The sequence below is a fragment of the Ptiloglossa arizonensis genome, chromosome 1, assembly GCF_051014685.1.
Source record: "Ptiloglossa arizonensis isolate GNS036 chromosome 1, iyPtiAriz1_principal, whole genome shotgun sequence".
NCBI lineage: Eukaryota > Metazoa > Arthropoda > Insecta > Hymenoptera > Colletidae > Ptiloglossa > Ptiloglossa arizonensis.
The window spans coordinates 29,849,856-29,865,518 of NC_135048.1; the positions used below are offsets into that span (position 1 = coordinate 29,849,856).

The following is a 15,663-nucleotide window of genomic DNA, read 5'->3' on the forward strand; positions in this document are numbered from 1 at the left end:
TCAACGCTACCTCGCTCGTTCCACCGGACCAGGAACAGGAAACGTTCCCACGGAAGACAGGGTTGGGTGAGGGTGATCGGTCCGCGGTATAATCGGGGGGAACGGTGTAGGTCCATCAGCGGATTCGACGAGTCTGCCGAACGTCCAATATCCAGGAGGTCGATCGTAAAAAAGTAGCGGAGGCCGGCGGCGCGGGCGTTAAAAATATTCAAGATCGTTTGTCAGGCTGAATTACAGCCCCCGGCCTGCCGGGCCGCGCTCACGGATCCCTCTCCCACCACCGGTCTCCTCGCGTCTCCCGCCCCCCGCTCCCTCCCGCCCCGGTGGGCGCCTCCCTCCTCAAGTGATCCCCGAGGGTGACCGGGGGTAACGGGATTCCTGCGGAACGCGTTGCGCAACGCGGTGATGCCAGAAGAGGAAAGAGTTCCAGTGGCTACGGCCACGACCACGACGACGACGACGACGACGATCCCGGGCACATGTGTCGAACCTGAAATATGTAGGCGTGGTCTGTACGGGACTAGCAGACGCGTCCCGACGACCGAATATGTTCACCCCGTTGGTACGCTCCACCCCCGTCTAACCACGGGACGGTTTCCATTGGCCGGCGCCACCCTCGTTGCGCCTCCACCCGTCGCGTTAGAGCTACCCTCTCTAACGGGATTCTACCCCTAAATACGGGGGATGCGCGTTCGGTCGCCTCATTTTAACGTGGTCCGCCGATGCACGCTCTGCCTCGGTTCGATCTCGGTGTCAGACACCACGGTGTTTACTGCGAACGGATTCGGTGGAACAACGCCGCCCACGCTCTCGTGTTTCGGTACGGGGGTTCGTCGTTTCACGACGGGATGGAGGAGTGCGAGCCAACCTCTTAGATCGAACGTGGGTGGAAAACGTGGGGACGTCACGAGATTACGAAGAGGTGAACGACGCACCCGGTGGATTCTCGTTTGGACGCGTGGTCCGGTAAGTGGAACTTGAGTTAAATAGTGACCGGACGGGGAAACTGGTATTCGCGGGGGACATCGGGAGACGAGGTATTCGGTGCACGTGGTCGTTGGAAACGATCTCTCGGATTATCGATTTCGGAAACGGACGAACTCACCGATCGCGTCGAGACGTTGGGTGTACACGTGGACACGGGACGCTGATGCTTTCAGGTGGTTCTAGATTATCCTCGCATGTTCGTTGTTCTCGTTACGATTGTCTCGTAGGATGTAGTGTAAGCAATTGGAAAGTTTCGGTCGATGTTTCGGTTACGAAAGCGAAAGCGAACTAAATTAATGTTTCGTGTACGGTTTGAACGAAGTCGATTTTGATGGTAGTATTTTCGTGGGTAGTAAGTAATTGGAAAGTTTCGGTTACGAAAGCGAAAGCGAACTAACTTAATGTTTCGTGTACGGTTTGAACGAAGTCGATTTTGATGGTAGTATTTTCGTGGGTAGTAAGTAATTGGAAAGTTTCGGTTACGAAAGCGAAAGCGAACTAACTTAATTTTTCGTGTACCATTTGAACGAAGTCGATTTTGATGGTAGTATTTTTGTGGGTAGTAAGTAATTGGAAAGTTTTGGTTACCAAAGCGAAAGCGAACTAACTTAATGTCTCGTGTACGATTTGACGGAAGGAAGTCGATTTTGATGGTAATATCTTTGTGGGTAGTATTTGTTGCGTGACATTGTCGAAACGAACGTTGAGATCTTGGATGAAAGTTCTTGTGAAGATAGTTCGCTTTGGCTCTTTGGCTCTCGATTGGTCTTAGGAGTGTGTTTATTAATTAGGGTGTGTAGTAAGTTTCGATGCCAAATTGTGGTACCAGTTTCAAGTTAGAGGGTAATTTAACAACGTCGCGTTTAAATCCCAGTTTCGAGTAGAAATTTCGATGCCAAATTGCGGTACCAATTACAGTCAGAGTTTAAATTGTAGTTTCGCAATAGTCAAGGTGTACTTCTTAACCCTTTCGATACGATAGTGCTACCGTATGGGACCCTTTAGACGCGAATACGTTCTCTCCATAAGTATTAAGATACTCTGTAGTTTTTGTAAAAAAAGGGCAAAAATCGTTTCGAGAAACAATCGTTCTCATTGTAAACGTCACATTTCTTCAATATGATCTTTCTACATTATTTTCAAAGATTCAAGCTATCGATTTGCATAAACAAAATTTCGATTCTTTGCCCAACGCAAATGTGGCGCCTTAATATTTCGTTCCAACAGGTCCTTTGAGTCTTTGGATAATAACAACTTTAGATTCAATTCAACAACTTCCAAACAAAATCGATAATCACGGAGAAAATGTGCTGTATTGGACCAAAGTTTCGAATCTTAACTATAGTCATCGGATACAGTGAGCGACGATGAGCGACTATAGTCACTGACTAGTATCGAAAAAGATAGAGTTCCTTTTCTTGACTCTTTTGTTGTGGACTTGGATGCAAACTGCACACTCTCGTATCAAGAATACACACACGTCGAACGCCTGTAGGTATTTACCGCACGGAATCGATCGCCTGTAGGCACTGGTCCCAGTCAAAAGATCAAATTATGTTTCTCGTACTCGTGACTATCCAGTGACTCTCTAATACAGGTTACTATCAAAATGACCAAAGTGTCTCTCCTTAAATTACTCTTTATTACTGTTCAATATCGAAATAGTCAAAGTTCTTTTCCCTAAACTACAAATCTTCTATTTGTGACTATCCTAGAGACTTTATTACCGTTTAGTATCGAAAGGATCAAAGTTCTTTTCTTTAAATTATAAATTTTGTACTCGTGACTATCTTGAAGACTATATCATCGATTAGTATGGAAATGGTCAAAGTTCCTTTCTTTAAATTACAAATCTTATATTTGTGACTGTCTTGGAGACTCTCTATCATCGTTTTAAATTACAATCTCGTACTCGTGACTATCTTAAAGACTATCACCGATCAGTATCGAAATAGTCAAAGTTCTCTTTCTTAAATTACGAATCTTCCATTTGTAACTATCTTGGCGCCTCTCTATCATCGTTTAGTATCGAAAGGGTCAAAGTTCTTTCCTTTAAATTACGAATCTCGTACTCGTGACTATCCTAAAGACTATCAGTATAAAAATGGTCAAAGTTCTTTCCTTTAAATGACGAATCTCTTACTCGTGACTATCCTAAAGACTATCAGTATCGAAATGGTCAAAGTTCTTTCTTTTAAATTACGAATCTCGTACTCGTGACTATCTTAAAGACTATCAATCTCGAAACGGTCAATATTCTTTCCTTGAATCAGAAATCCGTTAGCAATGAGTATCTCGACGAGTCTCGACGCGCGTCCGTGTCTCTTCCCGTCCATAAACCAGCCTAAACGTTCGATCACGCGCGTCGCCACTTGCACGGAACGAGAATCACTCGGTGGACGATTCTCATTGACCCAATTACCCCACCGCGAACATAACCGAGCAACGGTGACACCTGGTCCGGGTGTGTAGGCGCGATCCTCATCCATTATATCCGCGTCCGGGTAAATTGACCGTCGGCCGTCATTGTCGCAGGTCGATCATCCGGAACGAGCACAATGACAATGGAAGATCGCACGGGTGGCATCGACCGTGCCGCCCCCGCGACGTCCACGACGGCGACGACGACGTTGACGTCGTCCAGCCCGTCGTCCATCGGTGACGTCACCACCGACGCCTCGTACCCGATCCAGCGTGCCAGCAAACGTTCCTTCGACGTGGCGTTCCTGGTTGCCCCGGACGAGAACATGGCGCGTCGTCAGAGCGAGAAGATGAGGCTGGTGTCGGCGCGGAAGGATCGTCATCGCGAGGAGATCGCATCGGAGAGGATCGTCGAGGTCGTGGACGCCGACAGACTGCCCCAAAACTTGACGATCAAGAGCTACGAGAGCGACACCGGTGGCAACGATCGACGAAGGATGATCCACTGCACCGAAAACTCCCTCAGTCCTCCGTACGTCTCGCCCAGAACACTGACGCCCACTCTGCCGAGTCTCTCCCCGGACAACGACGCACGTCGATACGCGACCGGCTCCCGTCTACAGAAAACACCGAGTCCGCCCACTTACGGTGGTCACCATCAGTCCATACTGACCTGTCCGGACCCGGTGGAGTCGAGTCTCGGTTGCAACAAGGTGTACGACACGGGTATCCCATGTCCCAGCGATCGTCACGGCGAGTCCAGGAGCGCGTTCACCAAGGTGAACCTCAGCGGTCAGAGGAACGGTTTCAACGACGACGGTCAGACGTCCCCCAGGTCCTCCATATCACCCGACGACCGTGCCAGTTACCAGAGCAGCGTCAGTCCACCCGTGGTACCTTTCACGGCTGCCGCCGGCTACAAGTACGCGCCATTCCCCGCCAAGATGACCTATCCATTCCTGGTGGGCCACGAAACCGGTCAACCAGGTCTTTTGGAGAACTTGAAGATTCCCCAGATCGCTCAACCGCCCAAAGTACCCAGTCCCAAGATGCCCAGCTTCCGACCGGACATGCCCCCAGTTTATCCGAACCTCTCGTACAACCCCATCTCCGTGTTTCCGCCAATGGCTGACGCCCTGGCCAGACCACGTTTTCTGGCGACGGCAGCCGGGGTGGCTGGTCTTCTGCCACCGTCGTTCGCTGCGCTGACACTGCCCGCGCAGAACGTATGCGCCAAGTGCAATCTCTCGTTCAGAATGACCTCCGACCTGGTCTACCACATGAGATCGCATCACAAGAACGAGAACATCGGCGAGTCGTCCAGACGACGGAGGGAGGAGAAGCTCAGGTGTCCGGTATGCGACGAGAGCTTCCGTGAGAGGCATCACCTCACCAGGCACATGACCGCGCATCAGGACAAGGAGAGCGACGCGATCGTCGATCAGGTCGAGGTGAAGAGACGCGCCACGACCGTGCACAGCAAGTGACGACGGAAATCGCCAGCCAAGGATCCAGCGATCCTGACCAGTGGCTACTCCTTCGACAATTAACAATTATCGGACGTCTTCGATTTTCATCGAGAGATTTCTCTTTCGCTGGTTTTCGATTTCGAGGCACTTCGCGGGAGTTAGGGTAACGAACGGGGAGATCCTGGCCGAGTCCTCGGGATCGTAAAGTGACGGCAGTGAGTATCACGGAGTTTGTTTTTCATTATTCGTCGCGGGAAGGACCACGAATTTGAATATTTCGGGGAAAGACTTCGAGTTGTTACGGTTTCTTTTTTTTTTAAGTTAGATGTGACGATCTCGAGTACCGGTAGTCGAAACGTAGTTCGAAGCCCAGGATATATTGTACTATCGTTAGATTCTTGTTACTGGATGTGTCCACGAGTTTCTCGCGAGTCCCCTTTTCAAAGGAGTCGACAACGAGAACGATTAATATGACACTTTACGTGGTATACGTGTACGATAAAGAGGTATTCGTATAGGTACTCTAACCGACTATCGTAGCAGATTTTAACTTACGATCCGCGGATAAGATGACATTCCCTCTCTAGTCAATATTAGGTAGGTGAAATTTGTAAATAACTCGATGCGGCGATTTATCGGAATTTATCGTAGCATTAAGGTTACCGTAGGTCGCTGGAACGTTCATTTGGTGGCCCGTACGGGGAACTGTAACGTTCTTCGGAAAACACCGTACAAAATTTGTTTTGTATTCATCTCGATAAACCCTCGAGTACCAAATTTTCATATATTTAACGAATTAAACTACTTATTCTACAACAGTCATGGTAAATTATAATAATAACACGCGAGAATTTGTTGAAAAATACTTTTTTCAATTTTGTACACGTGAATTAATTTACCATTCGTGTGTTGCTCCATTTCGCGAAGAACGCACAGGTAGGACTCGTTTTGCATTAATAATTCACCATTCTGTGACACTAACTGCAAATTACGATAATAATCTATCTATATCGATGACAATATTTCAAACAATTTTTTTTCTATTTTAAATTAACTAATTTCCATTCGCGCGTAGCTCAATTTCGCGAAAACATACCCTATTTACATTTTACGAGAATAGTCTACTTATATCGATGACAATTTTTCAAAGAATCCTTTTTCTATTTTAAATTAACTAATTTCCATTCGCGCGTAGCACGATTTCGCGTAAAGACACCCCTATTTACTTTTTACGAGATAGGCGGAGTGTGTTCAGCCGCGTTCTGTCCGTGTTTCGCGCGGCGGCAGGTGAGTCGAAGGGGTGGAGAACGCAGGTGGGGCAGGAATCGTTTCAGCAGACGGGGGCAGGACGCGGTGTAAGCTGCGCTCGTTCGTGCGTCGGGGTTGGCGCGGCAATAAATAGATCGTAAACCGTACCCCGGGCTAACACACGAACCGTCGGAGCGCGCATAATGGTAGGAAACAATGAATGCCGTAATCGGAAACAGTGCCGGTTTGTTATCTGCCATTTACACTCCATTTAACTTCAAACAGTGAATCGGCTGGCGCGCATTCGCGTTTTAAATACACGCGACCTCCAACCACCCCCTCCACCCACCTTCCTCTGTTGGCTCCACCCCCGCTACCCCCCACCCGCAACCACAGCGATTCCCGTCGACGTACGGCTTAACATAGGGTTAACCTGCTCGGCCAGAGTGGCTTAATATTGTCCGGAATTGCTTGACTTATCGCCACCTCCGTTCCCCGAGCTTAATGCTTGCTTATTTCGCCACCCCGTTGCAATGATACTTTGGTCACCTGCGATTAGTAGCAACGGGATCGACCGTATCGCGAACAGCATCGAGATATCGAACAAACGTGTACCTTTTTGTTCTTGAATGCAATAGTTTTTTTCCCAAAGTCGTGTATAAAATTAAAGAAATTATTTTATTTCTAATAAGTGTACACTGATCGGGAAATAAATTTAAAATTGATGAAAATTTGACAGATTAAAAATATGAATAATATCTAGCAACCTGGTTGATTTTGGACACTTATTATTTAGTTCGAATATTAATACTTGGACGTAGAAATAGTTTGGATATAAATTCTTTTTATTTCAACTTGTACAACGGAGGGTTAACACGAGTTGTATGGTAATGCTTGCTTATTACGCCACGTTGCAGTGACACGTTGGTCACCTGCTATAGGTAGCGATAGGGTCGATCGTATCGCGAATAACATCGAGATGCCGAATAAATGTATACCTTTTCGTTCTTGAATGCAATAGTTTTTTCCCGAAAGTCGTATATAAAATCGAAGAAAGTATTTTATTTTTTATTTTATTCACCTAGCGACCTCATAGGTTTTACACACTTATTATTTAGATCGAATATTAATGTATAATTTTATGGAATATTAATGTGTAATTCTCTCGAATATTAATGTTATAAATTTTCTACTTGGACGTAGAAATGGTTTGGATATAATTTATTTTTATCCCAATTTGTACAACGAAGGATTAACGCTATCGTTCGTCGAGAGTTCGCGAGTTGTATAGTAATGTTTGCTTATTACGCCACGTTGCAGTGACACGTTGGTCACCTGCTACGGGTAGCGATGGGATCGACCGTATCGCGAGCAGCATCCAGATACCGAAAAAACGAATATTATAACCATCATTTATCTCCTCGTAAATTTCTCAACTTCTAACCCTCTGTTGCACAATGTGATTGGAAATTTAATTAAAAAAATCATTGCAAAATTACTCGAGAAAATTTGGAAAGATTTATCTGTGACATTTTCTTACGAGGATATCTATCAGCTCCGTAGGTTTAAAGCACTCGGACATAGAAATGGCTATAATTTCTCTTTATAAAAATTCATGCAATAGAAACTGATCGCACGTCAAGGGTTTCTCGAGGTTCGAGTAGTGTATTTAACAACGTACCAGCGACGAATAAGCATCGATAAGGAATAGAATTAAAGACTACAGTATTCTGTACAGCAATAATTACCAGTAGTGTGTATATATTCCTCGTCGTTTCGAGGTGATCATTAGCGTTGTCGAATGGCTGTCGAGAATAGTTCGCTCCGTGCGCGGGGTTTCAGCGTTTATCGGATAACCCGTATCGACGCTTAGGATATCGCACGATGTTGTTCCAGTTCTACGCGTAAACGATTGTAAACCATACTGTAAATTTTCTCGTCGTCTAGAATGTAAGGATAATCGACGTCCGTGTTTCGTTTTTTTGTAAGAATTATTTATCACGGTTGTATCCGCTCGATGTAAATATCACTCTGTACATAAGCGCACTGTATGTACCCGGAATCGTTGTTAACGAATAAAAAGAGTATCCGTAAGAAGGAGTCGGTGAAACCAATCGTACCAACCATCCCCTTTTCCATGTTCTTTTCATTTCATCTTTTTCGTTATTTTTGAAAATTTTCTCTTTCCGTTTTATTCTTTTTTTTTTCTTCTTTCGCCACGTGGAAAATAATTCCTCAAACAATGCTCGTTCCACGGGGTTAATTCGTCCTGGTAATAATTTTTTCGCTCGGAAGTGGTATTAAGGCCCCTATTTTTGCGCATTTCCCTCTTTCGTTCCCCCCACTCTCTCTTGTTCGATTGTCTCTGTATCGTCAAAAGCCGATTACACGGCGATAGATTAATTTCTGGCCACTCGAACGTTTCTCTCCCGTGGTTCTCGCGAGAGAGAGTCGAGAATCGATCGTCGTTTTTCTCGATAAAACGATCGTGAAACAATTCACGCGATTAGTTTTCGAAACAGTTACGAGCCTCTAGGAAACGAGATTCCAGTTTATCTCTGGAGTAATCGATCGTCGTTAAGACCCTCGTCGTACCACGTCTGGGTCTTTCCCGACCCGTGGACATACAATTTTCCTTAGAAATCAGCACTTTTGCCTTTATCTTGAAAATATTCCAGTAAGACATAAATAATCGTACCCCTATGTACTCGAACAGAAGAATCAAAAAATCAATATTATATCATTTCTTTATTTTATAAAAATCAACAGTAATTATCTCGCCCCTGTTACTTACATTTTTAATTCACCGTACATATTAGGTTGTTCGGAAAGTCATTTCGTTTTTGTTTGGTGAAAATAAAACACGATTTTTTCAGAGTGTGTAAACATTTTATTAAATTATATATTCTCCATTTTCGAAAACGAAATGACTTTCCGAACAACTCGATAATTTTACGAAATTCTTCCGATTTTCAATTTCACACAAAAACGCGTCGTCCGTAATCAATAAGTACCAAAACCAAATTTACCTAACCAATAAGTACGAGTACCTAACCAATAAGTACCACTACCAAAACAATAAGTACCTAACCAAATAGTTTTCGACTATTCCTAACCTAACTATACCTAACTACACCTAACCAAATACTTTTCGAAATAACGATTTCGAAAAAGTTACGGCGAAGCAATGTAATTTTTATTCGTAACGTTTGTACGAGCAGAATGAAAGTACGGGTCAGTTTCGACCCACGCGCGGTCTCTCCCGTGGCCGCTGAAACCGCTATTGCGCGTGTTAAACGCAACGTGTAAAAAGTCGTGCGGGCTGCTGGTGGTGGTATACTCGCGAACACCATCGTGGCGGGCGAAACATCGACTTGTTGAATCGAACATCCAGCAGGAAGCCACCCCGAAGAAGAGGAGTATCTCTGGAGAGGTATCGGGCCACCGTGGAGAAAAATCCACAGAGAAATCCCCTAAACGGGTAACGTTAAGCTCGTCGAAACCGCGGGCCAATACGACAAACAATCTCTTACCGCCCTCGTTCCGGCTTAACTTTGCCCCTTAACCCCCTCCAGCCTCCCTCGACCCCACGGTAAGTGTACTTACCCTCTGCCCGAGGTCCATAAAGATAAATAACACGAAGCAGCCACGGGAGAGTAGTTGTGTATCCCTTATAAAACTAGCAAGGAAACCATCCAGCGTCCCCGCCCCCCTCCCTCCCTCCCTCCCTTCTCAGAAATCCCCCATCGTACCCTGTCTCTTCGGAGATCCTCCTTCTCTCGTCCTTTTAACGACCGAATCCGTCTCTCGACGCTTCCGTTTCCTACGCGGTGTTTTGTCTTATTATCGTCACCCTCCACTCGGAAACCGGAGATATTGAATTCCAGGAAAATGTTCGTCGTTGACGGCTGTCACCGCTCGCGGGTCGAAGCTCGAAATCGGAGCGGAGGAGCGTCTTCGTTCCGAGAGGGTGGACTCGTGGGGGGTGGAAATTTAGCCTTTCGAGGATCGGGGATATTGTATACCGGGGAAATGTTCGTCGCTGACAAGTGTTTTCGCTCGAGAAACGAAGCTCGAGATCTTGGTTTCGAGGAGTTGGTCCAGGAGGGGCAAGTTTTGGTTTTTCGTGGATGGTTCACCCTTTTGTGCAGGGATCGACTATTATAAGTGCGTTTAATTTTATTGATAAATTTTTATTATGGTAGTGGGTTGACTTATCGAGGTTCTTTTGATTTTAGTTTGTATTTTGTTCTATTAAAGATTACGCGATGCAGTTGTGATGCTTGTTAGCATAGAACGTGATATGTTTAGATGTGAAAGTGAATAATGTTTGTATGGAAGGACAAATGCGGTGAGTATGTGTGAAATTATTGTGTGAACGACTTTAGGTTTAAGTTTGTGTTATGATAATGAGTGTAGTGTGGTATGGTTTAGGTGTTTTGTATACGGTATGGGTGAAGAGAGTCAGAGTGAGAGAAATGTACGTGGCGTTACTTACTCTAAAGTGTTAAGAGAGAGAGAGCATATACTAGGTTGTTCAATAAGTGTTGATAAAACTTATTGAACAGTACTACATTGAACAGTATAAGTTCGATAGAACTTATTGAACAAACTATTATGTATTATAGAGTGAGACGAGAGTATCCGCAGTAAAAGCGTGCGTAAAAGAAGTAAAGTATTGTGTTATGGTACAACCTAATTTTTCTGTTCACGAATTATATTTTTCATCTTATTTATCAGCGTGGTTCATTATTGTCCATCCTCATAACAGTATGTAAAAGAATATTCTGAGTTTGTAGGGGTTAAATAAAAGTATTTACGGTATTATTCATTCTTTTTAATCGGATCTTAGACCTAATCACACTCCAAAGTGAACAAATATTTTAAAGATTGATTAAAAGGACACAGTGTCCTTGAGTTGATCTCAAGTTGACTTTGAATTGACCTTAAGTTGATTTCAAGTTGACTTTAAATTGACCCCAAGTTGATCTCAAGTTGACCTTGAATTGACCTCAAGTCGACCTGAAATTCACCTCAAGTTGATTCAAATTAGCCCTGAGTCGGTCCTCTGCTCCAAAAAATGCCAAATGGCTTCTCATTCCGTTTCGATCACACAGGAGACGATTTTACAACTACAGTTGCACTTTAATTTTTCTCCATTAACAACATTTTCTTATTTATTTCCAAGAATCGGAACCTTCCGCGTTATTATCACAATTGTCTCGACGTCACCGTTTATTTGTATTCCTATCGGAAATTTTCGAAAAGTTCTTCTACAATCGAATCTCCAAGAGGGTCACTTCGCCCGAAACCCCAACTATCTGAACAAGAGGAGCAAATTTTACATTATTCTCACCATTTGCCATTTTTCAACAGCTCGATAGTTTCCACGTTAGATATTTCAGAAATCGAGTACGTTGGTTACACGAAACAACGACGACGATTCGATAAGAATGCCGTCCATTCCACGGGGGGTGAAAGTGTATTTCAAAGAGATCCAGGCCATTATGTTCGGTGGTTCGATTTAAAAGGAGCATCGCCGATTTATCCCCCTTGGCCTCGATCGGACAGTCGAGGTCCTTCCCACCCTTGTTAGCGATACTTCGCCGTGGAGAATCAGCGCGCATGCTTGTTCTGTCAGTGAAATAATGACAATGTCATAGCTCCGGGCCGATTCGCCACGGCGCCCTTGCCACGTGGGCGACGATTGGACGCGGATATGCTAATATGGCGTCCGTTCCGAGACATTAAGTTCTCGGTTTGCCGATTCTGGCCAGACGAGTCACGTCTTCGACGTGGAAGCACTCGCGAGACGTCGATCACCGGATACCCGGTCCCTTTTTCCGCTCGTATCGATTTCTCGCTGCGAACGGATCGAACAAGGTATGACTCACCCTTGGAATTTCTTATCTCGATGTTCGTTCGTCGAGAAAACCAGCTTCGAACTTTCGTCGTGACGTTTATTCCAATTTTTGAGTTCGATTCCACTGGGATTACTGGGATTTATTCTCGAATGTTTGGAACAGGGTTGGACATATGATTCGAAATACGATCGCGAATGATCGTTCGAAACAATTGGATTACTTGGAACATTTAATAAAGTGTTTTTATTTTCCAAATAACGTAGAGAACTTTATTTTATGATTGTTTAGAGTATTCTCGAGTAATTTCTTAACCTAGTAATCTGAATGATTTAATTAGAAGTCGCAAGTAATTCTTATATATCGTCACAAAAGAAAAACACACTAATACATTTGTAATAACGTAAACTAAATTTACATATTGTAGAATTTCTTTAACTTCGTTTGTATATGGAATTTGAATTAGAATTGACCAAGTCGACTTCGAACGTACAAATTAGAATTCAAGGGTACGCCGTAAGCGTTGAGTTTGATTAAACATAGAAAAATGCTATTTGTTAGAATATTTTGCAGTGAAATATCCTACCTTATCGGAAAAATGGGTAATTATATTAATTTTAACTTATTTAACGGACATCGAACGGTTAATTTCATTAATCTATGTTTAACTTTATTCACCGCGGGAGAAAATAAGGCGATAGGGTGAAGTTTGCAAGTGACTTGCTAGTTCATCTGTCTGTGTCGCGAGTTGCAACCGTAGATACTCGTCACGGTTGAAACAAAAGTTTCGCGCGCATTGAAAGCGACACCGATCTCTCGATCGGCTAGAAGGGCTTCGATCTCCCTGGGTCTCCCCGATTCTCGATTAGCCACGGTACTTCGTTGCGATTATGTAACTTGACTGCGAACACGCAGCTTACATCGGTCTCACGATGATCCCCGGTGCAGTGTTTCGATCTCGACCAGGCGTCGCTAAACGATTTTCACCGTTCGCGACGGCACTTTTCCAGGGCATATGCTTCGATTCGCCCGTTCACTTTTTCACACGCGCCGTTTTGCGAGCAATTACCAATCGCTGTGATCAGAATGCCAAAATCACGAGAGGTACTCACATACGTCGATGTATCACAAAAGTGACTTCTTTTGGGAAAGAGGGAATATTCTCGTTACACGGTGCAATATTTGAGAAAGAGCTAATATTATTGTTACACGGTGCAATATTACTTAGTACTTTTTGTCTCTGATCTACTATTATGAGTCATTTTATATTATGCAGTGATCAGAACTAGTCGAAAATGAACGAAAGATACTCATATACCTTGATATATTATACAAGTGACTTCTTTTGAGAAAGAGCTAATATTCCTGTTATACGGTGCAATATTACCTACTACATTTGGTCTATGATCTACTACTATAAGTCATTCTATACTCGATTTACTTAGTGATCCATTGCCAACACTTTTTACGTTCATCTTGGAAGCATAAGACTATAACTAGAAAAGCAAATCTTCGATGCAACAGTATTCTGTAACCCTTTGACCACACGATTCGTCCAAAATGCACAATTGTTTAATAGATGTAGTATACGACAAATACTACTTATTTTAAACGAAAAAAAAAGTGTCTTCGAGTACTCGATATTTCATCCATCGAGTGTCTTTTCACAAATTCTAATCTCTCAAGAACCTTAAATATTTCCTTCGAGTTTCCCTACAGGTACTCTCAAGGTTAATTTTTTCAGCAGTTCTCGAGTACTCTCGATACTCGAATCAAAAAGCATCGCTCGGGAGAAAATTCACCCCGCATCTAGGATTTCCTCCCCCGGTTCACCAGGTCGAGGAACACCCGTCAGAGTTGTCCCCTCTCCCCCCTGAGAAGAGCTCCGAACGCCCCGTGAACGAACGCGGGATCGAGAGTCATCCGAAGCCGTGGCCAGCATATCGCCGACATTGCCGAGTCCTTCTGTCCTGTCGCGAGCACGGTAAATCCGCGGCGGCGCGGACAGCCGCCGAATTCGAAGCGGATACCGCGCGCGGCGCAACAAAGACCTGTCTGGGGGGATTAAAAAAAAACAAAAAAAAGAGCAAAAAAAAAAACAAACCAACGAAAAAAAAAAGAGCACACGCGACAAAAGCGTTGTCGTCGTCCGCGGGCGTAGAAGCGAGCGGGCTGCCCGAAATAGAAAGGACCAGCCAGGCGGGCAATAATTTCGAAACAAAATGTCAAGCGGGCCAACCATTGTCGGGTGCGGTGGTGCGGTAGGCGCCAACTAGCGCCGACGAGAAAATATCGCCGACAGTAAATCAAGGCGCAGAAGAGGACCTACCGCCTTCCCCTCGCCCCTCCACTCTTCCCTGATACCCCCCTCCAGGAGGACAGTTCCATCCCTATAGGGGGTGGGGGGTGGGTGAGAGGATAGTTCAGCCGCACAGATCGCATCCGGGGCCACTTCCGTTTCTCGTCATCGCGAGTCTCGTGGATTTTGACCGACGATGGTTTTTTGCGTCGACGTTCAAGGTTGCACGTTCGATCGTCCCCATGGCTGCCAGGTGTGCTCCTACCGATGGAAAAACTGCTCGGGGGGGTATGTCGCGTAGCGAGTTTTCGCGTGGAGTGGGAGTAGAGGGGATTCGTGTCGCTTTCAAGTCGAGTCGAAACGAATTTTGAATTTCTGTAATATTTTTGTGTGTTCGGAACTTTGGGAGTCTGAGCACGGAGTAGAAGTAAACGGGGTTCGAATCGTTTCGAAGTTGCATCGCTTCGAAGTCGAGTCACTTTGAAGTCGAATCGTTTCGAAGTCGTGTCGCTTTGAAGTCGTGTCGCTTCGAAGTTGAATCGAGTCTAATTTGAAACTTGTATGATATTTTCTAAAGCTCAAACTGCTGCGAGTATTCGCATGAAGTAGAAGTAAAGGAGATTCGAATCGTTTCGAAGTTGTATCGCTTCGAAGTCGAGTCACTTTGAAGTCGGACCAATTTGAAATCGAATTCTTTCGAAGTCGAATCACTTTGAAGTCGTATCAATTCGAAATCGAATTCTTTTGAAGTCGAATCACTTTGAAGTCGAGTCATTTTGAAGTCGAATCTTTTCGAAGTCGTGTCGCTTCGAAGTTGAATCGAGTCTAGTTTGAAACTTGTATGATATTTTCTAAAGCTCAAACTGATGCGAGTTTTTGCATGAAGTAGAAGTGAAGGAGATTCGAATCGTTTCGAAGTTGTATCGCTTTGAAGTCGAGTCACTTTGAAGTCGTATCAATTTGAAATCGAATTCTTTCGAAGTCGAGTCACTTTGAAGTCGAATCACTTTGAAATCGAATCGTTTCGAAGTCGATTCATTTCGAAGTCGTATCGCTTCGAAGTCTAATCGAGCGAAATTTGAAACTTTTACAATGTTTTTAGAATCTTCAAACGAAATATTGTTTTCTCTGAATAGAGAAGTGATTTTTATTGCAACGGATATGGTAAACTTATAAACGAACGAGTAGACGATCTTTTCACGAGGGTAAATATGAAAGAATTAGTTACTATTTCCTTTCCTACAATTACTACATCATAAATATACTTATTAACGGGGTATAAGCTGTACCATTCACGATAATACCAGCTAGATTATTTGTACTCAGTAGTACCTCGCATACTGAACCAAAATCGGGATCGTTGATTATCAATACGCGA

At 44.3% G+C, this 15,663-nt stretch overlaps 1 protein-coding gene across 1 annotated transcript; it reads left to right on the forward strand.

Annotated features, from left to right (window-relative positions):
- Positions 1–827: 827 nt before the first annotated feature.
- LOC143151033 (uncharacterized) lies at positions 828–4,895 on the forward strand. Its single transcript, XM_076319766.1, has 2 exons — positions 828–966; positions 3,523–4,895. The coding sequence occupies exon 2, from the start codon at positions 3,546–3,548 to the stop codon at positions 4,893–4,895; it is 1,350 nt and encodes a 449-aa protein (XP_076175881.1). The 5' UTR covers positions 828–966; positions 3,523–3,545.
- The last annotated feature ends 10,768 nt before the right edge of the window (positions 4,896–15,663 follow it).